The sequence below is a fragment of the Diabrotica virgifera genome, chromosome 7 (assembly GCF_917563875.1).
Source record: "Diabrotica virgifera virgifera chromosome 7, PGI_DIABVI_V3a".
In the NCBI taxonomy this organism is placed as follows: Eukaryota; Metazoa; Arthropoda; class Insecta; order Coleoptera; family Chrysomelidae; genus Diabrotica; species Diabrotica virgifera.
This window is the reverse complement of record NC_065449.1, coordinates 253,754,085-253,779,525: the sequence shown is the minus strand read 5'-3', so window position 1 is coordinate 253,779,525 and position 25,441 is coordinate 253,754,085. Positions and strand designations below refer to the sequence as shown.

Below are 25,441 nucleotides of genomic sequence, written 5' to 3'. Positions count from 1 at the left end.
AAGTTAATCAGTTTTGTCCGCTGATGACACCACTAGTTTAAAAAAATTATTTATATTGTAAGTTTAAAAATATATGTCAGTTATAAAAGGAAAACAATCCTGAACCAATATACAGGTTCAGGATGGTTAACGTGGTTCAGGTTTGTGTTTAAGTTTTACTATCGAAGGCTCAGGATTGTACTATAAATGAATGTATATATATATATATATATATATATATATATATATATATATATATTATATATTATTATATATATATATATATATATATATATATATATATATATATATATATATATATATATATAACTAACATTTTGTTATTATATTATACGGGTGTCACAGATATTACTTTTTTAATATCAAGAACTTTTCACCGTTCCCTCGTACAAATATAAAAAGCACTTACCGGTTGTTCCCTCATTCTTTTTATTCGTTCTCGGAAGTTTTCTATCGAAGGTGCTTCGTACTGTGCTAAATGCTCGTGATACCTGTCACGCTTTAGCAATTTAATGGAAAACGTATCGTTCGATAATTCTCCCGATTTACTACCAGAAATTTCTATATTTTCAGTGTTGGCCAAATGCAACGAGGCAACAAAAAACCTACAAAGAATTCACTTGTGTTACCAACAAAGAAAAAACAAACAAACAAACAAGCATTTAAAGGTGTGAAATCAAGATAGATACACCATTATTGACTTGTGACGTGTGACACTTGCATAGTGCTTGATGTTCAAGTAATAGTACCATATATGTATGTCTATATCTAATACACCTTCTTAGGTTCATCTTTGGACATAGGCCTCTTCAATAATTTTCCATTCTTCTCTGTATGTCGATACAGTCATCCATCTTGAGCAGCGGTTCTCAACCTTTTTGAGTGATGTTGTTCTGAAGCTTTTTCCTATTGACATTTTTTATGTTAACTATTTAGATGGGAAATAAGCCACAATTAAATTGAAAAAAATAATTTTATTAATGTTTCGAAGCCCAAATCGGGATTCGTTGTCAAAATACAAAATACTACTAAAATAAACAAAAATGTTGTTGCTAAGTAAAAATATTCTTCTAATAATTTATTTAATCTGACTCATTTATATTGGCAATTCAGACGTATATTATACATTTTAAAGTAGAAGACTTTAAAATGATATCGCCAATATTTATTATGTTGCGTTCCTGGGACGACTTTACTAAAAGATAGTTCATTCGATTACATGAAATCAATCCCAACTCAAGAATATCCGTCACAAAAAAATCATAACACTGTCTTTAAAAACACAACCAAATGCAACGATGACAGTAAAATTCTCGCGTTAGAGATTCCATAGTAAATTACGAGGGAAAACCAGGAAAAAAACCTCGTGATACTATCCCGACATTGTAAGTATTTGGTCTTACATTTAATTTACTTTCAAAAAACTAATACCAAATTCTGACTTAAATATGTTTAAATTATAAATAATATTAATAATACGTAGATATACAATAAGTAATACTAAAATATAAAATTTGTACAAACTCGATATGTTATTGACTTACTAATCGTGGTATTTTCTTTCTATTGAGTTCCCCTTTAAGTATGGGTAACCACATCCTACTGCATTCTACCGAGGAATTTGCGACACAATTGGTTTCATTTAGCATAATTAGAGCCGCTTCTTTGATTTTTCCCTTTTTACTATCTGATTTTTTCAGGACTATACTTGAATCTCTCCACTGAACTCTATGTTCATTATCCCATGCGTGTTGACATATTTGAGATCTATCAAATTCTCTATTTTTAATATAAGACTGATGTTCACTTATTCTAACGTTTAATGGTCTTGATGTTTCAGCTAAATATAAATATAAATGCGAACAATTTTATTTAGGTGCGAAACATCAAGACCATTAAACGTGAGAATAAGTGAACATCAGTCTTATATTAAAAATAGAGAATTTGATAGATCTCAATTATGTCAATACGCATGGGATAATGAACATAGAGTTCAGTGGGGAGATTCAAGTATAGTCCTGAAAGAATCAGATAGTAAAAAGAGAAAAATCAAAGTAGCGGCTCTAATTATGTTAAATGAAACCAATTGTGTCGCAACTTCCTTGGTAGAATGCAGTAGGATGTGGTTACCCATACTGAAAGGGGAACTCAATAGAAAGAAAATACCACGATAAGTAAGTCAATAACATATCGAGTCAGTACAAATTTTATATTTTAGTATTACTTATTGTATATCTATGTATTATTAATATTATTTATAATTTAAACATATTAAAGTCAGAATTTGGTATTACTTTTTTGAAAGTAAATTAAATGTAAGACCAAATACTTACAATGTCGGGATAGTATCACGAGGTTTTTTTCCTGGTTTTCCCTCGTGATTTACTATGGAATCTCTAACGCGAGAATTTTAGTGCCATCGTTGCATTTGGTTGTCTTTTTAAAGATATATCACATGCTATGATTTTTTTGTGACGGATATTCTTGAGTTGGGATTAATTTCATGTAATCGAATGAACTATCTTTTAGTAAAGTCGTCCCAGGAACGCAACTCAATAAATATTGGCGATATCATTTTAAAGTCTTCTACTTTAAAATGTATAATATACGTCTGAATTGCCAATATAAATGAGTCAGGTTAAATAAATTATTAGAAGAATTTTTTTACTTAGCAACATTTTTGTTTATTTTAGTAGTATTTTGTATTTTGACAACGAAACCCGATTTGGGCTTCGAAACATTAATAAAATTATTTTTTTCAATGTAATTGTGGCTTATTTCCCATCTAAATAGTTAATTTTTTGAGTGACGTACCACCTACAGTTATTTTTATTATTTTTGGTACCACCTATATTTTTAAATTGTATTATCAATACTTATTAAGTACTACTATTTTAATTTTTTCTGTGTTTTGTGTATCACCGCCAATAATATATGTACCACCAGTGGTACATGTACCACAGATTGAGAACCTCTGATCTAGAGCTCACGTGCTTCTTGATATCCTGGCCATCTCATTTGGGACCTTCACCTCTTTCGTCTATATTCCCACGGTATCCAATAATTTATAAGAATTTTGTTCCATGGGTCTTATTTTTGTCTGATATTGTGTCTGGCAAATCTCCATTTCAGTTTTGCAACTTCTTGTCATACATCCCTCACTTTTGTTTTCTCTCTTATCCACTCGTTTATCTTTTTACCCATTAGTCTTATGTGCAAAATTTGTCCTCTCATTGTTCTTTGGGTTTTTAAGATTTTGTACTGCGGGATAGGTATATCTATTTTTTATTTTTTTGGTATAAAAAGACCTCTAAGTAGTTTTTGTGAACTAAATAAATTGTTACTGACGTAAACCTTTAACTACACGCGCTGACGTACTTTGTACGCCAGATATAAGAATTCTACTGGAAATATATTTAAAAATTTAATTTTTGACCTTGCTTATTTTTCTAACCTATCACTGGAATGTGCTTTACAATTTGGTTTTAGTTTCGTTATAATCGGCGTTCTGGAAAGATCGTAATTTACATTTTATTATTTGTTGTTTCCGGTGGTGGACAATATACCCCAGGATTATATTACTAACTATAAGTCGTAATATAAGTACATATTTTAATTGTTTTTTAGTCATTATGGCAAAAAATATATTTTTCTTTGTAAACAATACTTTTTCTCCTGTAAAAAATCACATTTAAAAAAATTTTTTATTAGTAATTTTATTTATCATGGAATCCAGTTATTCCATGATTCCAGTTTTAAATCCCAATTGGCTTACTGAAAAGGAACTCCAAGTATTCACTGATGCCGAATAAGGTTTATAACAAACAACTAAGTGTATTTTTTTAAAAAAAAATTAAACAAATCCGCTGTTTTTAAGTGTATTTTCTTGTGGCGTCCAAAGTACGCCACGCGTGTAGTTATGTTATAACTTGATGCGCGGGTAGTTAAAGGTTAAATATAAAGTGACAGTGAGAATTAAATAGGACGAGGAGAGAAGGTAAATTAAAAATATTCGTGAATTAAAAAAAAACTTCTAGACACAAAGTAAATACAATAAAATTAGATCTTACCTTATTACTTCTGCGGCAGGTTTTCCATTGACCAAGTTTTTGAATTGCTTACTCTCATCTATTTCCATTTGATCCAAGATTTTCGTCTCGTAATCGTGTACATCGAAATCTTTTTCGCTGGTTTTTTCTAGGATGGGCGTTATGAATTCCGTCCATTCTTTTACGCGTTTTTTAGATTCCCGCTGCTCCTTCTCGTGCTTTAGATACTTTTCTACTTCGTCTATAAATTAGAGTTAGTTTTAGAAAAAACAAAGCAATGGAAAGGGTATTATTTTTATTATTATTTATATTATTTTTACGCTCTATGTAATTAAAAAATAAGGCTACCATAATTTTTTTAGGTGGATGGCCATGAATTTAAAAATTTCAAAAAATTCACATGCACCTTTGAGGTTTTTACAAAACTTGCCTGGTTTAATGTATGTAAGCGAACGGCTCCACGGGCGAGAAATTGACGCTGGCAGTAGCAGTCAAGTGAACTTGAGGTTCCGCGGAACGGAATGGTAATGGCCGAACTGTACCGACTACAGGACTTGTGCGTAGTCGGTTCAGTTCGGCTGTTCCCATTCCGTTCCGCGGAACCTTAAGTCCATTTTGCTGCTACTGCTAGCGTCAATTTCTCGCCCGTGGAGCCGTAGGCTAACTCAAAAATATATCAAAAGTCTAATAAGTCAGGAAATAAAATTCGAAATTATGTATCCTCTGAGCTTTTTAAGTTGAAAAAATAAAGCATAACAGAGTGGCGAAATACTCGACAAGAGAAATCTAAATTGCATTTCACATCGTGTCATTCACCGTGATAATAATTTTAGCGAACTATTTTCTTTAATATCCACTTAAGGTGAATAAAGTATAAACTAAAAGAAAAGAAAAAATCTGAACCATCAAAGATTCAAATCTGAACCATCTTTTCTTTTACCAAAAACATATTTTTTCTTTTTGAAAAAAGCGTATAACTTTTTTTGGAGATGGCTACAGGTCTAGATTTTTTTTATTTTGTGTATTGTATCAAAAAATCTATTTTTGATTTGTTCCTGATTTTTCTGTAAGGTGTCCCACCTTCAAAAACACAAAAAACTGTTTTTTATGAGTTTTTGAGGATTTTCCTAATTTCATGACTTCAAAATAGATCAAATCAAGGTTTTTTTATAGGTTATATATAATTTAGAATTTACGATCATTGTATCCTCCATATACTTACGTATGGTTCACAGACGTGGACACTAACCAAGGCCAATATGGATAAAATAGTAAAGGCACAGAGAGCGATGGAAAGATCAATGTTCGGGGTGACGCTCATAGACAAAAAAAACAAATAAATGGATTAGAAGCAAAACCAAAGTAAAAGACGCAAGAGAACATGCTGCCAAATTAAAATGGAGCTTCGCAGGACACAATGCCCGACTGAAGGATAAAAAATTGAATCACGAAATACAACAATAGATACCGTGGTTAGTAAGAAGAAGTAGAGGAAGGCCACAAATGAGATGGGCTGATGACATAAAGAAGTTTGGAGGACACAACTGGAAACAGGTGGCACAAAATAGACAAAACTGGATTGAATTGGGGGAGGCCTATGTCCAAAATTGGAATACTAAAGGCTGAAGAAGAAGAATATAATTTAAAGTAACCGAGTCCTTTAAGACATTCAAAAATTGGGCGAAAGACCTTTAACCCCCAAAAATATGTTTTTAAGGGTTTTTAGGAATATTATCCTTTAAATAAAAAATTTATACTCTATATAGCAATAGTGCAAGGGAATCGTCGGTCCGGCGAACGAATTATTACAAAATATGCATAGTTCAGAGAGGAAGATTTGAGAAAACGGATATCAAAGAAGAAAGTGCAGCAAAACATTTCAGGATGATTGAAGATTGATTGGAGCAACCAATAAATGATTAAAAATCCATAAGCACTAATAATTCGCTTACCTTTCGGGTCGATATTCCACGCTTCATATACTCTCCTTCTCTGTTCCTTGAATTCAGCCAGTTTTCTCTCGTAGAGTTCTTGATGCTCAGGATCTATCTCAAATCGCTTTCTTTGTGTGCTAAAAAAATAATTTGTATCAGTAATTTGCATTGTGGTGCAGTATTTTGGACAAAGACGATAAGGATGATACAAAAACGCCATGTAACATTTTTTTATTAACTTCTACAAGCTTGTCAACACAGCATAGAGAACGGGACTAAATATAAATGTTCAAAAGACCACATAATAGAAATTGCACTAGGTTAAGCAACCCGACACCTACAAGAATAATTGACGACCTAGAACTGGAAGGTGTCGACACTTTCATATACCTAGGCTCGCTGCTAAGGATAGAAATGTCAGTGAAGAAATTAAAAGAAGAATAGTGCTCGTCAATAAGTGTTACAATGGCTTAAGAAGACAGATGGTCTCAAAACTACCTAGAAAAATTAAATTGACTGTCTAAAACACTAATAAGACCAGTGCTAACATATGGTTCAGAAACTTGGTCACTTACACAGAATGACCAAGAACTGCTTAACCTTCGGAGTACGAAGACTGGGTCAAGCGTGACCCAAAATTCAGTTATTTCTTAATATTTTATGAAATAGTTTTTTTACAAATCCTATTGATCGTAAGTTCTCCTTATTTGTTTCAATCTATTTTTTCGTATATAATTCGTGAACATGCAAATTACAGTTTTTACTCTACGTAACATCTATGATGCCGGGTCAGTCCTGACCCGGTCTTCGGATTTCGAAGAATATTTTCAATAATGTTTGTAAGTACACGTAAATCGCAGCCGTCTCTGTTTACGAGTATACGTATGTATTCAAATATGTGGCCGGAGCAAATTTACCTATGCCCGTTTTCTGTAAGGTATTAAAATCTGGCCGCCGGAGCGAACTAGTATATGCCCTATGGGTAACCATCTTAAAAATTTTAAATACAATAATTTAGGATTTTGTTTGTTTTTTGTTAAATTAAAGATACTGTTTAATAATACTGACTATTTAAAACATCCTTATAAATAAAATGAGAATGGGTCACGCTTGACCCATCATCGTAATCTAAGTAAGTCAAATAATCTCCGTACTCCGAAGATTAAACATTTCGAGCGAAAAATCTAAGAAAAATTTGTGGAGGAATAAAAGAACAAGATTTGTGGCACAGGCGTTACAACTTTGAGTTGTATAGAAGCCTTGGAGAACCTGACGTTGTAAAATGCATTAAGGTAGCACCCCTTAGGTGGATAGAGCATGTAATCATGCGAGAGGAAGATGCCATAGTCAGAAAAGTTTTTGGCCGAAGAGGGCCGATAGGACAACGAGCAAGAGTAAGACCGAGACTTACGTGCCAAGACAACTTAGAGAATGATTTAAAATCTATTGGAATAAGAGCATGGAGAAGAGTTGACAGAGACAGGAGCCAACGGAGGAATTGTTCTGAAAAAGGCTTTGGCTCATAAAGAGCTGTGACACGACTGATGACAAGTCATCAGTGATGACAAGCTTGTCAACATGACAAGTCAAACAATATGTACTTCTATAATTATGTTTCTACTTTTTTTGCAAAACGCTTGAGTTTTGCATTTCATCCATTTTTGGTCAACATTTTTAAATCACTACATAGAGAGTGTTCTTAGGGAGGCCGCACATCAAAGAAACATGAAACGTAAATCACGTTTCATGGAAATAAAACAGTGCTAAACAAATAGACGTCCGGCCATTTATGAAACTCTCCGAAAATAAAAATGTTTTATGAGCATGAATCACACTCGTTTCATTGGTAGGCGGACTTCAAGATTTGTTTACCTGTGTTTTATTTTCATGAAACGTGTTTTATGTTTCATGTTTCATGTTTTACGTTTCATGTTTCTTTGGTGTACGGCTTGCCTAAAAGCACCTTTACCTAGTGTATGATAACTTGTAAATATGTGAGAGTGTGAATATACTCTCAGAGGGTATGATTGTGGACTGTAGTTAGGATTGCTAGTTTACTGGTTCAAGTGGGAGTATAAAGGTTTTATACAGACAATATTGATATGTGAATAAAGAGTCTTACCAAGCTGTGAGACCTTGTCCCGAAAACTGAAGCCGGTCACACAGCACACACGAGTTGACTGTTCCCGTTCCACGTGCCTCGCGTTTTGACTGTTGCCAAATTGTGTATGGCGTCACTCCCGAATTAACTGTTCGTGCACAACTTTTGATTGTTCGTTTCAGCATAGGCTGTACCGTCAAGCGATTGATCCTTTGAAAGGTCGTAGAGAAAAAAGGTGGCACCTTCACGTGTGGCGAGAGGTACGAGAGGGAAGCTCAGCCTTCGACGGGTGTACGTGAAGAGATTTTTTTTCAATAGCAAATTGCCCAAATATTGTTTATTGGAAGGGATGGAATTAAGTGGGGATGAACTAGGTGGTGCTGGACAGGACAGGGTTGGCTTTGTTATTATTTAAAATTACGGGTTGTAATGGCAGATTTAATGCAGTAAAAAATATAAGAATATTTTTTGCATGTGAAAATTGAACACCTAGTGTGAATCTAATAACTAAATAAAAATAAAAAAAAGCTTACCGGGCATCTGAAGGTCTAGCAAATCCTGCAAATCCTTCATCAAAACAATCGTCGTCAGAATAAACGATTTCTTGAGATGTACTCTTCTCGTTTGTCGACTTTTCTTCAAATGGTTTTGATTGAACATCTCCGTTTGTGTTATTTTCGACGGGTCTCACAATCTCTGGTTGCGTTTCTTCCTCTGATTCATATTCTACCGCTTGCATCTCGCCTATATAAAATAAGTGGATAATTAAACTAGAGAGATATACAGCAAAGAAAATGAGACAGAGATGGGAGATCTGGTCAAAGGACCAAAATATGTATGTACAATTAAGGCATGTACAGCTCGTTCCTAAAAAAACTGATACGATTTTGAGCAGTGTATTTGATTGGTTTGACATTATATTATATTTATTATGACAGACAAATAATAAAATAAACAAACAAGCAACTGATTACATATTATGTTAATTCATAAAATGTAATGATTATTAAGGTCTAAATTTTGATATTATTTTGAATTCTTGCAGTTTTCGCACCTTCAAAAGTATTCTCTTCTAATCTCTCCAAAAGCGTACGATCTTCATGAGCGGTAGATTGATCTTCCAGAACCTTGCTTTCTTTCGAGAGTTTCTTGTTCTCTCCATCTTTTATTAATATTAAAAACTGTTGTTCTGCTTATGTTACAATTCTTGCTTTTAGTTCTTTGCCATTTGTGGAGCATAAATGTGGAGTCATTTTTTGAGGTTAAACAGAATAAGTTATCAGTAGTAATTGCACAAGAGCTCTGAAATTATTGAATTTTTCCCGAGTGACACTTTTAATTTCACGAGCCGAAGGCGAGTGAAATTATGTCAAAGTGTCACGAGAGCAAAAATTCTATATTAATTTTAAAGGTCCAGTGCAATTTGTTGCGATTATTTCATGAATAAAACTGTTCAAAACCAAAATTTTATTGTAATTTATTTATGTAAGTACCATTAAACACACAGTTTTTATAAATATTTGACGATTGAAAGTCATCACTTTTATAATTTTTAAAACATTAATTGTCATTAATGTCACTGAATGTATTTTTTTGTAGCAACGAAGGGCATCTGACGTAATATACTTAACGACGGGAGATTATCAAAAATTATCGATTTAATTCAGATTTCTGTAGCTTTCTATTGGTCAGAATCTCCTATGAATGAAATAATCTGACAAATTTCAAGATTTGGCAGTGACAGTATGTAAATAATAAGTATTTATCCTTCAAAATACACTGTTCAATTTTCTACAAAATACGCTTTAAGAGTCGTATCAGTTTTTTTAGGAACCAGCTGTACATAATATATGCGAATTTATTAAAATAATTTCAGAGGTTTAAGACTGTATTATGGCTGTGGTCCAAATGAATTACGGGAGGTAATCATGTTATACGGGGGCTAAAAACCTTACGAGATTCATCACCTAAGTTCCGTAGAAGGTTCGCAATAACAGAAAAAACCATATAAATAGGGAAATTTTGATTGTCTGATAAGCGCGTATTGTAAGTTAATAAATATGTATTATATAAATTAATTATGTTTTACTGTTACTAAATTAAAACTGTACAAAAAATAAAGACTTAACCCATTCGTTAATAAAATAGGTGTAAAATTATTATGTAATAAATTATAGCTAAAATCACGTTACAGAATATTTTATTGAGGAGGGGAAAAGTGGAACAGTAAATGATACTTCATAATTACCTTCATCATATCCAGGCTGATAGTTATGAGAGAAGAATTTTTCAAATTTCAGTTCTTTTACTGGCTTTACTTTGCTGGTGAGCAGCTTCTCTATTTGTTTTTGGGTCAACTTTCTTCTCTTCGCAGGGGGCGGTGCCATTGAAGGGTCCTGAAAATGTTCATTATAAACATAATATGAAGCTAGTGTTATCGAGTGTGGAATATAAGTAGAAGAAGTTCATCCTTACCTTGACTCTATTTTCCTTCTCTGTTTTCTGACGAACAGTTCTAGGGATGATTTTTAAGGCAGTATTCATAGGAACAAACGTTTCAGACGAAGTAGTAGCATCTTGTAGGTTATCCTTGGTGCTTTCTTTTAACACATTAGATAGCTCTGGTGGTACAGCACAGTAATCATGATCACTCATTATGGATATGACATCGGAATTGTCCACAGCATCATGACCAGTATTTTCTTGTGTATTAACGGTTTCTGTATTTTTCGTTTTATCTTCATTTTCTGGAATAGCGGAACTTTGGGATGTAGCAACTTCAGTGTTGTTTGTATTTGTATCTCCATTTTCTGGATGAGCGGAACTTTGGGATGTAGCAACTTCAGTGTTGTTTGTATTTGTATCTCCATTTTCTGGATTAGCGGAACTTTGGGATGTAGCAACTTCAGTGATGTTTGTATTTGTATCTCCATATTCTGGATTAGGGGAACTTTGGGATGTAGCAACTTCAGTGTTGTTTGTATTTGTATCTCCATTTTCTGGATTAGCGGAACTTTGGGATGTAACAACTTCAGTGTTGTTTGTATTTGTATCTCCATTTTCTGGATTATCAGAACTTTGAGATGTAGAAACTTCAGTGTTGTTTGTGTTTTCATCTCCATTTTCTGGATTTTCATCACTTGTTAATTTTTCTGTATTAGTACATTCAGTATTGCCCGTCTGTTTGTTTGCTTCAATCGCACCTCCCCCATCTTCTGGATTTAGACTAATCTGAGGTGCATCGCATTCAGTAATTCCACTTTCATAATTTTCTTTCGTCTTATTTTCGTCAGTTATTGTATCATCTATCACTACAACATTTTTTTCAATTTCTCCAATCGCCTTAACAGCATCGTCAATCATACTTTTCCTGTTGTGTTCCAGTTGACACATTTCTTTCGAGCAATCGTCCGAATCAGGCTCCTGTTTAATTGTAAGGGCTCCAGGATCAAAGACACTATCAGAGAGTTTTTCTAGTTCAACTAATAACTGACTCGCGATTCCGTCTTTTTCATCATGGCAATCAGAAACTGTCAAAATGGATGCATCACTTTCGACATATGGTAGAAATCTGTAGACACCAGTCCGAAAAACCTTTCCGTTGATCGGATGATAATCTTTGTATGGAACCATTGACTTGGCTTTCTGTTTTAATATCGCGATTTCTTCGTCAGTGTTACAATATGGGGAAAACAACTTAGTCATGTATTCGTCCCTTTTCCGTTGGTCTGCCAGAGTGTCAATGGGCATGTTCTGCCATCGTTTGTCCTCTTCCTTGAAGAACTCCCTCTTGAACTGCAAATACTTGTGTTTATATTGGTTGTAAGGCCTATTATAAGGGATATTATTGTCCCGCAGAAACTTCGCACGTAAATAACAGGTAAGACGCAACAATGCAATACAATGATTCTCATCAGGTAATGTACCCGAATCATTTTCCTCGAATATCCAGGTAAAGGAAGAACAATTAGGTGCATCGTTATACTGTATGTTGTATTCTTTGTCGTCCGGATCATATATTTCGAAATCATCATATTCTTCTATTGGTTCGTTGCACAGACTAACTTCCTTAGTGCTCGGACAATTCTTGGATAATCCAACATCTTCTGGTGTATATTTGCGATCAAACTCAGATGATAGAAGAGCTACCCATTGTTTATAATATACTCTCTTAGGCGAAAGTTTCTCCTTAGTTACTGAAAGCTCTCGAAATAAAAAATCATCGAAAATGTTTCCTTTTTGTGGTTCTACCACTATATCTTCCGCGGGCGTTACAGGAGCAGATTTTTTAACTGCTTTAGGAGCAGATTCTGGTTCTGCCTCTAATAGTTTGAAGTTTTTCTTTCTTTTGAAGCGATTTCTTCTCTCTTCGAGTTTACTGACCACATCCCGATCAACAGATACACCACTAAAACAAAATATTACCAGGTATTTAACACTTGCAGAAAAATATATGGTTGTTCAGTAAGATTTGTTGTTCTATACGAGACAGCCAATAGCTAATGTTGCAGCAGTTTAAAGTAAACCTAGATGAAACCGAAAGAACTTGCCTCATATTAATTCAACGACATAGATAGTATCGGTTCTAAAACACCCTCATTTGGACAAATCATATATAGTCCAGAAAGCCACTGCGCATCCGCTAGGAAAAATATTCTAATTCGGATTTTTTGCACAATCTTACTCAAAAAGGACCCCTTTTAACAAATTTGCATGTTGCCAGGACCAAAAGTTGGTCAAAAATTTTTTAAACTTTTTTTTTGTTTTTTTCCTAAAATTATTTTTTTTGCATGGAACAAATTTTTTTTAGGTTTTTTGGATCATTCCAAACAGAAAAGGTCTTTAGTGACTTTTCTCTAAAGTTGATAGTTTTTGACATATAAGCGATTAAAAATTGAAAAATTGCGAATTCGGCCATTTTTAACCCTCAAAAACTATGTGAAAAACTGAAAATTTGAATGTTGCCAAGGTAGGTAGATATTCTTTAAACATCGATTGATAAAATCCCGAAGAGTTTTTTGCAATACAATATTCAAAACTCCTTTGTTTTTTAATTGCTAATCAAGCGTGCGCGACACTATTTTCCACCGTTGCATGCGTATGCAGTATGGTGCAAATGAAAGGAATAAATTTGATATTTCGTAAACCGGCGACTTTAAGGAAAAATTCCGAAACAGGTCGATTTTTATTTTTAAGTTATGATATTGTGACATACATGGTATACTAGTGACGTCATCCATCTGGGCGTGATGACGTAATCGATGATTTTTTTAAATGAGACTAGGGGTCGTGTGCCAGCTCATTTGAAAGGTTCTTCAATTCTCTATTCAGTAATATAAACATTTACATAATTATTTATACAGGGTGTCTAATAATTTAATTTTTTTGTCAAGTTGCCAAATGATTTAATTTAATAAAAATTTTTTGGACACCCTGTATAAATAATTATGTACATGTTTATATTACTGAATAGAGAATTGAAGAACCTTTCAAATGAGTCAGCACACGACTCGTATTATCATTTAAAAAAATCATCGATTACGTCATCACGCCCAGATGGATGACGTCACTAGTATACCATATATGTCACAATATCATAACTTAAAAATAAAATCGACCTGTTTCGGGATTTTTCCTTAAAGTCGCCGGTTTACGAAATAACGAATTTATTCCTTTCATTTGCACCATACTGCATACACATGCAACGGTGGAAAATAGTGTCGCGCACGCTTGATTGGCAATTAAAAAACAAAGGAGTTTTGAATATTGTATTGCAAAAAAACTCTTCGGGATTTCATCAATCGATGTTTAAAAAATATCTACCTACCTTGGCAATATTCAAATTTTCAGTTTTTCACATAGTTTTTGAGGGTTAAAAATGGCCGATTTCGCAATTTTTCAATTTTTAATCGCTTATAATATGTCAAAAACTATCAACTTTAGAGAAAAGTCACTAAAGACCTTTTCTGTTTGGAACGATCCAGAAAACCTAAAAAAATTTTGTTCCATGCAAAAAAAATAATTTTAGGAAAAAAACAAAAAAAAAACGTTTAAAAAATTTTTGATTAACTTTTGGTCCTGGCAACATGCAAATTTGTTAAAAGGGGTCCTTTTTGAGTAAGATTGTGCAAAAAATCCGAATTAGAATATTTTTCCTAGCGGATGCGCAGTGGCTTTCTGGACTAATAAATTATCCTATTTTTTTGCTTTACTTGATTCGAAATATTATCAGAAATTCAGAAATGATAATTTCACTATGCAGACACACAAAAGGTGGTATAAATTTTTTATTGAACAATTTATAAAAAAAATTTGAAAAAATAAATTTTTTATATTTACTATACTATGGGCCGGTTGTTCGAACGCTAATCAACAATGATGACTATCAAATATTTAATTACTATCACAACTGTCAATGTCAACTTTGGTTGGGTTGATGAAAATATAATTGATTATAATTATGAGATTAGTTAATCAATTAACATAACAATTATTAACATAATTGATTAACTAATTTCATAATTGTAATCAATAATTTTGTTTTCAGCAACCCAATCAAAGTTGACATTGACAGTTGTGACAGTAATTAAATATTTGATAATTATCATTTTTGATTAGCGTTCGAACAACCGGCCCTTAATCTCATTAACTATGCATTTAAAAAAAATGTGAAGACAAAAAAGTTTTGCAGGTAAATCTTCTATAAGATAGAATTGATTGTAAATTACAATATGATTTGCAAATTGATTGTGAAACAATAGGGAACTTGCATAAAATTTTAAATTGGAAAAAAATGGTATAAATCACAACAGAACATAATTTAAAACATGTATCAATGATAAAAAAGTTTTATTTGTCTTTCGTTTTTCCCCTAAAGACGATTAAAAATTCAAATTATTCCAGCCAGCAAAAAACGCGTCGTGACGTCATATGGTTGTGCGTTTACATTTTACACCAAAAAGTAAACAAAATTGTACATAATTTTAAACTAGACATTATAAACGTCAGTAAAAAATACAGTTATGTGACGTTAAAAGTGTTTTTGATCGTTTGAACTATTCATAGAAAATTTGTACTTTTACAAAATGGTTTTATTTTCAATAGTAAACCTTCTTTCCTTTCCTTCAAAAATTGTATCAAACTCCAATCTCAACAAACTGGTATATATTATTACAACGACATACGATAAATGTCATTAGAATATAAATATTTTTCCTTTATTCCCCGACGACAAGCTGGCCAAATACCCAAGTAGGTGGAGGCCAATAAACTAAAGAACGAGAAGAAGAATATACCTAAATATAACGCTGTGTCTAGGTACACGCTAACGCGTACGCAAATAAAAAAGTTAGAGTGTCAGAGTGTTGGAATTTGTTTAATCGCGTTGTGTTTACACTTTAATTTTAATATTAATTAGTAAAGAGATTTTGTTTTTAAATTAACTATGCAGTGTGAACAATTATTTAGTTGTTTTAATGAGTTTAACAACATTTTAAAACAGTATGGAAAAGTTAAGAGACTATAAATTAATATATATTTTATTAGTTATAAGTGAAATAGTATTACCGTCCAAAATTAAAATAAAAGGAAGACCTAAAGCTTTCACAATAATAATTAACTTGTTCTGAAGCTATTTCCTTGTGGCATTTTTGTAATCAACTATTCTAAATGGGAACTAAGCCACAATTTAACTAAAAAAATGATTTATTAACGTTTCGACGTCTAAATCGGAGGTCGTTGTCAAAATACAAAATATTATTAAATTAAACAAAAATGTTCTTGCTTAGTAAAAATTGTTTTCTAATAATTTATTTAATCTGACTAATTTTTGTATTTTGACAATCACATCCGATTTGGACGTCGAAACGTTAATAAAATCATTTTTTTAGTTAAATTGTGGCTCATTTCCCATTTAGAATAGTTGATTATAATAATTAACTTACGTATAAAAATTATTTTAGCAATATTTTGTACGTGTCATGTCAACTAAATACATATATTTATTTTGCTAACCTAAATATATACTTTTATATATACACATTGATTTATTACAATTAAGTTTGAAACATCTGAATAGTTCTGCTTCCCTTCCCTTAACAAGTATTTTTCTATCAAACAAACACTAAACATATCAAAATAGCATGTACCAAAATATACAGTCACTGCGCACGTTAAATAATGACGTCACTGGCTTGATGAAGTTTAATTCGCGTGTACCTAACTTTTTTATTTGCGTACACGTTAGCGTATACCTAGACACAGCGAAATATAACCATAATAATAACTAAATGTAAAACTATGTGACGTCACGGTCGTTTGAACTATTTTATACCGCAGAAGACATTAAATATGTAGAAGAAGAAGAATACGCAGAAGACTTTTTTATAATAATAAAAAAAAATGTGCAAGTTCCCTATTATTATTATTATTATTGCAAAATTAACAAACACCAGGACCATGACCAAATCAAACGAAGAAAAGCTCAGACGTTTTGAACGAAAAATACTTAGAAAAATTTTCGGACCTCAGCACGACATTAACATAAACCGGTATATATTGTCCAAGAAATTAAATCACAGCGACTAAGATGGGCATGCCACGTGCACAGACTTCATAACGAGAGACTTGTAAGACTGGTATGGGAGGAGACTCCTACATGCAATAGACCACTCGGACGTCCCAGAATGCGATGGAGAGATAACATCCAATCAGATCTCTGGAAAATGAACATTCCATTTGACCCTAGGTTGATGGAAGACTGAACAAATTGGAAGAAAGTTGTACAGTCAACCAGGACCCACCCAGGGTTGTAGCGCTACGTGATGATGATGATTAAAAAGGGGGTCAAAAATACATTCTTTTTTCAATAAACTTTTTCAGGCTTTTAAAAGTCACATACAACCTTCAAAATTTACAAAGAAAATATTTTTATGAAAAAACACTACAGAAAATTTCAGCATAAATCATGTAGTTTTCTCAAAATAATTTTGCAATCAAAAGTTTTTGAAAAAGTTATTATTTCTTTACACATAAAAGGGCATTCAAGTTTTCAAATAAAATTCAAATCGTTGAAATCTGTTAAATAAAAGAGCCTAGGGAATGTTTTAAACAACTGTATAATTTTTAAACTAATAAAAAAATAGAATAGCTTTAAAGAAGGAAAAGATTTTAAGGGAAATTTTACAATAATAAAGGAGGGAAGAGGGAAGAGGGAAGCTTCAAGAAAATGAAAGAAGTAAAGATGGATATGGAGGAATTTCTCAAAAACAACAGTTTATTACTAACAAAGAAAAACAATGCAAACTCCACAACAATAAAAAAAAATAAAAAATAAAAGTTGGAAATCGAAGAAATATGAGCAGAAGGTAAAAAGTTCGAGCTAGAATACTTGGTGGAAGCAATAAGAATATCCACAAAAAGCACCCAAAGAAAAGTACAATTATGTAATAAAACTGGAAGAGGGAGAAGAGGAGAAGTTGTACAACAAAATAAAAAACTTAAAAGAAATCATGTGAGAGTAGTTTTTACTGAGAGGAGGAAGGATCAGCTATGGTAAGAAAACTAGCAGATTGCATCCCATCTTACACAAACTTAGAATTTGTCAAAATGGGAATGAGAAAGAAAATCAAATCCAATGAGAAAGAAGCAGTATTAATACAACCAGGAGGAAAGACTTACTCAGAAGTCATCAAAGACATAAAAAATAAAGTAGATATTGCACAACTGGACAAAACATAGTAGGGGGATGTATTAGTAAACCTAAAAGGAGGAGAAATAGCAGAAATCCCAAAAAGCGATGTAAAAAGTAAAACCCCATTGATCCCAGTCGTAAGAAAATATAATATAGTAGATCTAGACCCAGCAGTGAATAAAGAAGAACTAAAATTAGTCATAAATTAAGAAGGAAAAATACCAATAAAATAAATAGAACTTAAAAATATAAGAGAAACCAGGCTAGGAGGTCAGATAGCCACTGTATCATTATCCTGGAAGAAGGGAGATGGACTCAATAAAAATGTTAGGACATCCTGCAAGGTCACCGAAATGATCCATAACACTCATACTCAGGATGTAGACTGTAGACCAGTGATACCCAACCTGCGGCACGCGGGCCGCATGCGGCCCTCTAGCGTTTTTTATGCGGACCGAAAGCTAACTAAAGGGCCCTGTAAACGATCAAATTATTTGTTAAATTTCACGTGTTTTTCAAATTACATATTTGATAGTGTGCCGATGTGTTTGAGGCGTGTTTGAGCGTGAGGCAGACAATTAAATTACTTTAATTTTGAAATTATATTGAAATTTTTAAGAACTCTGATTAAAAACTAATAAATTATTTATTATTAATAATAAATTATTAACGTTAGTGAACAAATAGTTATTTTAAAAATAATCAATACTTATTTACTACGTTGCAACGACTCATTTAGTAATCACAAGAAAAATTCAGGTCCGGATTAACAAAAAAAAAAGAATGTGTGTGTACTTTGTACGCACGTAAGAAGTTATACTTGTGTTATGTGATTTCTTAAACATATACAGTCGACTCTCGTTAATTCGAAACTCTAGGGACTCTTAAAATATTACGAAATATTGAGTGTTTGAAATATCAAATGGTTCGAAATTTGTGAGAGAAAATAAATAACACTTCGAATTATTAAGTGTTGATTATTTATTATCTGCTACATATTTTATAACGATGACAAAAGTTTAGAGGTACGTTCGTGTATTCCTAATGTGATTTAATCAATCTTTGGAAAGAACTGTATTATACGGGTTTACTTCAAACACATTGCTGCTGCTCAGACTGCTCAATAATTTTTTTTAAGATAAAAAGTGCCTAAAATGCTTTTTTATCACTTTCGTTTTGTAGACAGAAGGTTTGTAAGGTATCGAATGAGGATCTTGCTTCCTTAACTGACACCTCTGCCAAAGCTTCTGATGTATCGTACTCATCTTCATCGTGACTTTTTTCATTCGTATATGTCGCAGATAAAATTTCGCTGTCGGTTAGTGAACCTGAGACAGCAACATCTTCATCCACTTGAACAAAGTCAGAAAAAATCACACCGCTGATGTCAACTTATGGTTCTATTGCTGGTTCTTCATCATCCATAAGTAGTGGAAGATCTTCCTGATCTTCTTTTAAGAAACCGGATTTTTTTAAACAGTTGAGAATAGTTATGAGTGTTACACCTCTCCATGCTTTGTCAATCAGTAAAATAGCTGCCAGAACCGTGATATTTGCAGTTAGCTGCTTGTCACAATTTCTGCAACTTGAATTGTCGAGTGTTGGACGCCGATGAGTTCGAATTAACGCGTCGTTTTGTTATGTAGTAATGATATTTTTCGTTCGAATTACCAAGTGCATAAAAATGTATTGATTTAGTTCGAAATATAAAGAGATTTTGTAGGGAACTCGTGATAACTTTGAATTATAGAGAGATTCGAATTATCGCAGGTTTGAATTAACGCGAGTCGACTGTACTTTAAACAGTTCGTTTTAATTTTTTTAAACACCTAACTAATTTTGTGCTTACCGCTTTCAAAAAAATAAAAAAAAGTATAGGATTGCACTGGATTCGAACTCAAGATCTCTCGATCTCTGGCCGAATGCAAATACGCTACGAGGACTGTGTCTGTATCGGTTCAGACGTACCTAATGACAATTCACTGTAACAAACAGATAAGATGAATAAATATACAATAAAATATTTTAATAATACTCATCTTACTCCTGAGGAAGACAAATCCAAAGACACAAAAATTATAATAAATATATTTACTAAAAACACTAATATATTCTTTTCGCACCTTTCTTGCATTGATATATTTATACATAACTAGAAAGATTTAGCAACTAAACGCCATACTGTGTGCGCATGCGTGCAGTATTATAAAATTTTACTGTCAATCGCGCCTAAAGAAGTATAACTTCAAATAAATTTAAATAATTGTGACTTTGAAACAACACCCTGCATATTATTGAAATTTTCAAAATTCGTTAGCACATTTAAAAAGAGCATAAAAACTAAGTTTAATTGCTTGTGTCAATTTTTTGCGCAGACAATTTCATGACATTAATTTTGAAATTTTTGTTTTGAAAGTTCGAGTATCGAGTTCAAGTTCTTAAAAATTCTGACATAATTTCAAAATAAAAGTCATTAAATTTTCTGCACAAAAAATAGAAGCGAAAAAATGCGAGTTTTTTCTAGCCAATCAAATACACGTATTACGAACATTTGACGAAAACTTCGTCCATTTTGGCCATTTTTTAGAAGTGTCAAAGAGTCAAGTGACGGTTATTATTCAGGTCAGTATTTTGTGTACCTGTCATTTTGAAATTTCGAATTCGACTTCACAACGTCTTTGTGCATTATTTTGTGTTTTGGTTTAGAATTTAGTTCGTTAAAAGTTAGTCATTGGCGTGAGGAGACTAGAGACATTCGAGATGTACCGAAGAGTGCTAAATATCTCATGAGTAGATAGAATAGCCAACGTGGAGGTAATGAGACTTACGCATAAGGAACGAGAACTAACAAATAAGAAGAAAACTGAGATATATGGGACATGTGATGAGAGATGTATATCTAATACTCCAGGTCATTATGCAAGAAAAAGATCCATAGAAAGGAGACGTAACTCATGGCTGAAGAAACTTAGGAACTGGTTTGGATGTAATAACAATGAATTATTTAGAACCGCGGGTTCAGAAATAAAGATCGCTCTGATGGTTGCCAACTTTTGAAGCGGAGACCGCACCTAGAGAAGAAGATAAAAACACAGTTTAGGGATAGTTTTGTGTCATTTTTTAATGTTTCCATATTTATAAATTTAATTAACAATATTGTTTACTTTTTAATTTTATTCCCCTTTATAAAAAATACCTACATGTTAACATATTGTGTAAAAATCAAATCTACTAAATTACTAATTAGTTTAATTCCACAAGCTTTTCACCTATGGCTAAGTACGATTGTGGCATCTGTCAGATTCGTCAATAATTACATGAAATAAGTCTCGACACACCCAATACAGTATATGACGTCATAATTAATGACGCACTGAAAAATGATCATGAGAACAAGAGTATGCTTGTGCAGTTTTTTAATGATGGAAAAAATATAGAAAAAAACCTTGTCTGTCTGCTGAAAAGAAGGTGGTCAATTCTTGCTGTTTCTTAGTCGGAAAAGTTGAAAAAACATATATGTTACAAGCACAAAGGACTTTCACGAAAAATTCTTCATACTGACACAGCACACATCAGATGGTAAGGTCTCTTGACCTTACCATGAACAAATTTTTGTTATATGTAATGTAGTTTTTCGTGAAAGTCCTTTGTGCTTGTAATATACCGGGTGTCCACTTATATTTTCCCCCATTTTAACTGGCTATAACTTCTAAAGGGCTCAAGATAAAAATATGCGGTTTTCAATAAAATGTTTTATTTTAGTAAAAGTTTTGTCTGAATGGATTGAATTTTTTATATCGCTTTCAAATACGAAATAAAATATGGTGGAGTTTTGAAAAAAAACGTTGTTGACTTTTTTTAATGGAACACCCTGTATATTCTTTTGTAAATTGAAAGAAAGGTCATTCACCTATCTAGCGATATAGTTTTTTAAAATCGGTTGTCAAATCACTGAGTAATTAATTTTTAAAATGAGAGGTGCAAAGTGGATATCACATACCTAAATAACATACCTAACCAAGTTATGTGATTTCCACATTGCATCTCTCATTTTAAAAATTAATTGCTCAGTCATTTGACAACCGATTTTAAAAATTTTTGTATCGCTGGATAGATAAATGACCGTTTTTTCAAGTTTTTAGGTAAGTGACTATTTTTTATATCGCTTTTAAATAAAAAATGGCGGATTTTTAAAAAAAAAGTTGTTGACTTTTTTTATTAAAACACCCAGTATATTTTTTTGTATCTTGAAAAAACGGTCATTTACCTATCCAGCGATATAAAATTTTTTAAAATCGGTTGCCGAATGACTGAGCAATTAATTTTTAAAATGAGAGATGCAATGTGGAAATCACGTAACATAATATCATTTTGCTCAGTTATGTTATTTAGGTATGTGATATCCACGTTGCACCCCTCATTTTAAAAATTAAATATTCAGTGATTTGACAACCGATTTTGAAAAACTTTATATCGCTGGATAGGTGAATGACCTTTCTTTCAATTTAAAAAAAAATATACTGGGTGTTCCATTAAAAAAAAGTCAACATTTTTTTCAAAAATCCGCCATTTTTTTTTTTTCGTATTTGAAAGCGATATAAAAAATTCAATCCATTCAGACAAAACTTTTACTAAATTAAAACATTTCAGCGAAAACCGCATATTTCTATCTTAAGCTGTTTAGAAGTTATAGGCAGTAAAAATGGGGGAAAATATAAGTGGACACCCCGTATATGTTTTTTCAACTTTTCCGACTAAGAAACAGCAAGAATTGACCACCTTCTTTTCAGCAGACAGACAAGGTTTTTTTCTATATTTTTTCCATCATTAAAAAACTGCACAGGTATAGAAGTATTTTTTGTATATCATACATGGAATCCATTTCTCTTCATAGTGGTCTTTTGAACCTTTTGACCATAGCTCCGAAGATGGCTTTATAAGCTGAAAGCGCTCAGCTAGGAATTATTTGTTTTACACACTTAAAAAGTACACTTTTCCCTGTTCACCTGTTGTCATAAGTGTGTACAAAACTATTTCAGTCTTTACATTTGTTTTCAAATGTGCAAAGGGGTTTTGAATATTTCAATACACAGGATGTTGTTTCAAGGTCACAATGAATTTATAATTATGTTTAATCCGGGCCTGGATTTTTCTTGTGATTTGGGTTCTAAATGTGTACCAAATCTCAAAAAAATATACAAGGCTGTTCTAAGGTCCAGAAAAAATGGGCAAAATCGGTAAGGGACCGTTCATGTATTACGTAACGCAGGTGGGGGGTCAAAAATCTTCAAAAATTGTGTTACGCAATAGTTAAACGCCCATTAGAGTGCGTTACGAAGGGGGAGGGGGGGTCATCAATCTTCAAAAATCGCGTTACGTAAACTTGAATGCTCCATAAAACACCCTTTAACTCGGTTATAAAAATCGGTGGGGCATTAAATTCAGTATGTCTAGAACCGCCTCATTTACCTCTATTTGCCATTTAAGTATTTCCGTTTACCAATGAAACACACTGTATACTACTTCACCTTGATTGCGGCCCTCAAGCTGTTGCAATGGCTACTATGTGGTCCAGAAGAGTAAAATGTTTGCCTTATGTCACCAAAACTCTCAGGCACAGGTTGCTACAACACTGTCAATATATGATTCATTCTAATCTTATATAGTGGCATCGGTTTGCTTTTATCGTCCATAAGAAAAATGTAGCTCTATCAATGCAACGTTCCATTCTTAATGTGAAACGCTGCATAGTTGCGAAGATCTTCAATTCCTTATAGTCACTAGAGAATGCTCCAATAAGCGAGTTGGCATAAATGCATCAAAGACAAAGTTACTGCTGATTAGTAAACAAGTAACTAACTTGTGGTGGTCAGCCCTATGCAACTAATTGTCAACAGTGAGCTGATTACAATAGTTAACCACTTTAAATATCTAGGATGTTGGATAAATGAGACACTATATCCTGATAAAGAAATTAAAACTCATATAGAAATTGTTGAAAGAGGAGCAATTATTGAACTTGGATCTATACTGTGGAATTCTCAGCTGAAAAGTTTATAAAATGTTGTTTATTCTACTACATGGATGTGAAACCTGAACCATGAAGGTTAATATCATGAATAAATTAGAAGCCTTCGAGATGTTATCATCTAGTACAGCGTTTCCTAACCAGTGGATCACGACCCACTAGTGGGTAGCGGGCAGATTTAAGGTGGGTCGCGCCGTGACTCTTACAGTAGCTGAGTAGCGTACATTATAATAATATCATCTTGGGTGAGGGATGGGTCGTGAATATGAAAAAACATCAGGAGGTGGGTCCCCAGACATAAAAGGTTGGGAACCACTGATCTAGTAGAATGCTCAAAATATCATGAGTTCAACAAATTTCAAACATGGAAGTTTTAAACAGAATAGGTTAAGGTAAAGGTGACTTGACGACATGCAAGATCGAGAACAATATCAGCAAATTGTCATACGGTACTCAAAGAAGACATACCAGTTACTAAACTATTGCTGGCAGGCTAAAACGGAACAATATTTGCATAAACTTGTAAAGGTTTCACTGTTCATTCATATACTGTTCATTTTTAATACAAAATAGAGGTTAACTGTTATATTTACTTCTTTTTCTGATGTTCACAATCATATTGTATCAGCCTAGTGTGCAGCTCCAGGAACTGATCCCAAAGTAGGTCAATTTTTTTGGAATATAATTCTGCACAGCCCTGTAGGAAAAGTGCCGCTTCGGCAAAATTAATATTAAATATTCCATTGATTAGATAGGCCTTCTGGCGAGAAACTTTGTCCCTGAAGATGTCTAAAGCCTAAAAGTAACAGCTTTAGTTAGTTAACATCACTGATTTTTATTAAAGAAAACCTTACCGAACTGAGTTCGTTATCTAATTGAGGTTTTTTACGTAATTTTTCCAACTTTTTGATTAGTTTTCCGATTTCGGATCTATCATTATAACCTTCATCATCCATTTCAAATAAATTTGAAATTATAATCGCTAAATAATATTCCAATGATCACCTAAAAGATTATAAAATTATTACATAAATCATAATAGTAAACACAATATTAATATGTTTACCACTTGCCGGGTTTTCATATATTTAAAATGTGTTAATAAATTAGTGTAAATAAAAACAACTTGTATAATATTTTTGAAAAATAAACAACATAGCCAATGCCATTTTGTTTTGCTTTTATGAATAGTTCTCAGGATGTTCAGCTAACTTTAGGGTTGTGCAACCAAATAGCCCTTTCTCTTTTTGAAATGAGTATTAAAAAAAGATAACGACAGGATTAGCCACGGAAATATACACTACGGAGCATGCGTATCATACGTCGATGTCACTTCCTTGTTTATCAACACTGTTGCCACAGCGTATTGATGTAATACAGTTAAATTTAGCGCTTTTTTAGTTCAAAAATTTATAATTTCATGCATATGGAATATCACCTTTAATTGAAGCAAATATTGGACTTTCTATTTATAAAATTATTTACTTGTAGATGTTATATCATATTTCATTTATTATATTAGTACAATTGATTTTCTCGTGTTTTTTTCAAATTATGCCGTTGAGTATTATAATTTCAATGAATAATGTGATATTCATCGATGAGGTCGTGTTGTTGACAAATGTTTGCTATTTTATT

At 32.7% G+C, this 25,441-nt stretch overlaps 1 protein-coding gene across 1 annotated transcript in view; it reads right to left on the bottom strand.

The window, feature by feature from the left end:
* LOC114330236 (uncharacterized) overlaps window positions 1-25,029 on the bottom strand; it is a 62,233-nt gene extending 37,204 nt beyond the window's left edge. The window contains exons 1-9 of the mRNA XM_050656702.1: window positions 24,870-25,029; window positions 24,658-24,808; window positions 24,397-24,599; window positions 10,560-12,492; window positions 10,333-10,480; window positions 8,618-8,828; window positions 6,002-6,120; window positions 4,071-4,290; window positions 410-605 (exon numbers count right to left, since the gene is read on the bottom strand). Coding sequence (XP_050512659.1) covers window positions 410-605; window positions 4,071-4,290; window positions 6,002-6,120; window positions 8,618-8,828; window positions 10,333-10,480; window positions 10,560-12,492; window positions 24,397-24,599; window positions 24,658-24,759 — 3,132 coding nt within the window. The 5' untranslated portion in view covers window positions 24,760-24,808; window positions 24,870-25,029. The remainder of the gene's footprint in view (window positions 1-409; window positions 606-4,070; window positions 4,291-6,001; window positions 6,121-8,617; window positions 8,829-10,332; window positions 10,481-10,559; window positions 12,493-24,396; window positions 24,600-24,657; window positions 24,809-24,869) is intronic.
* Window positions 25,030-25,441: the final 412 nt, after the last annotated feature.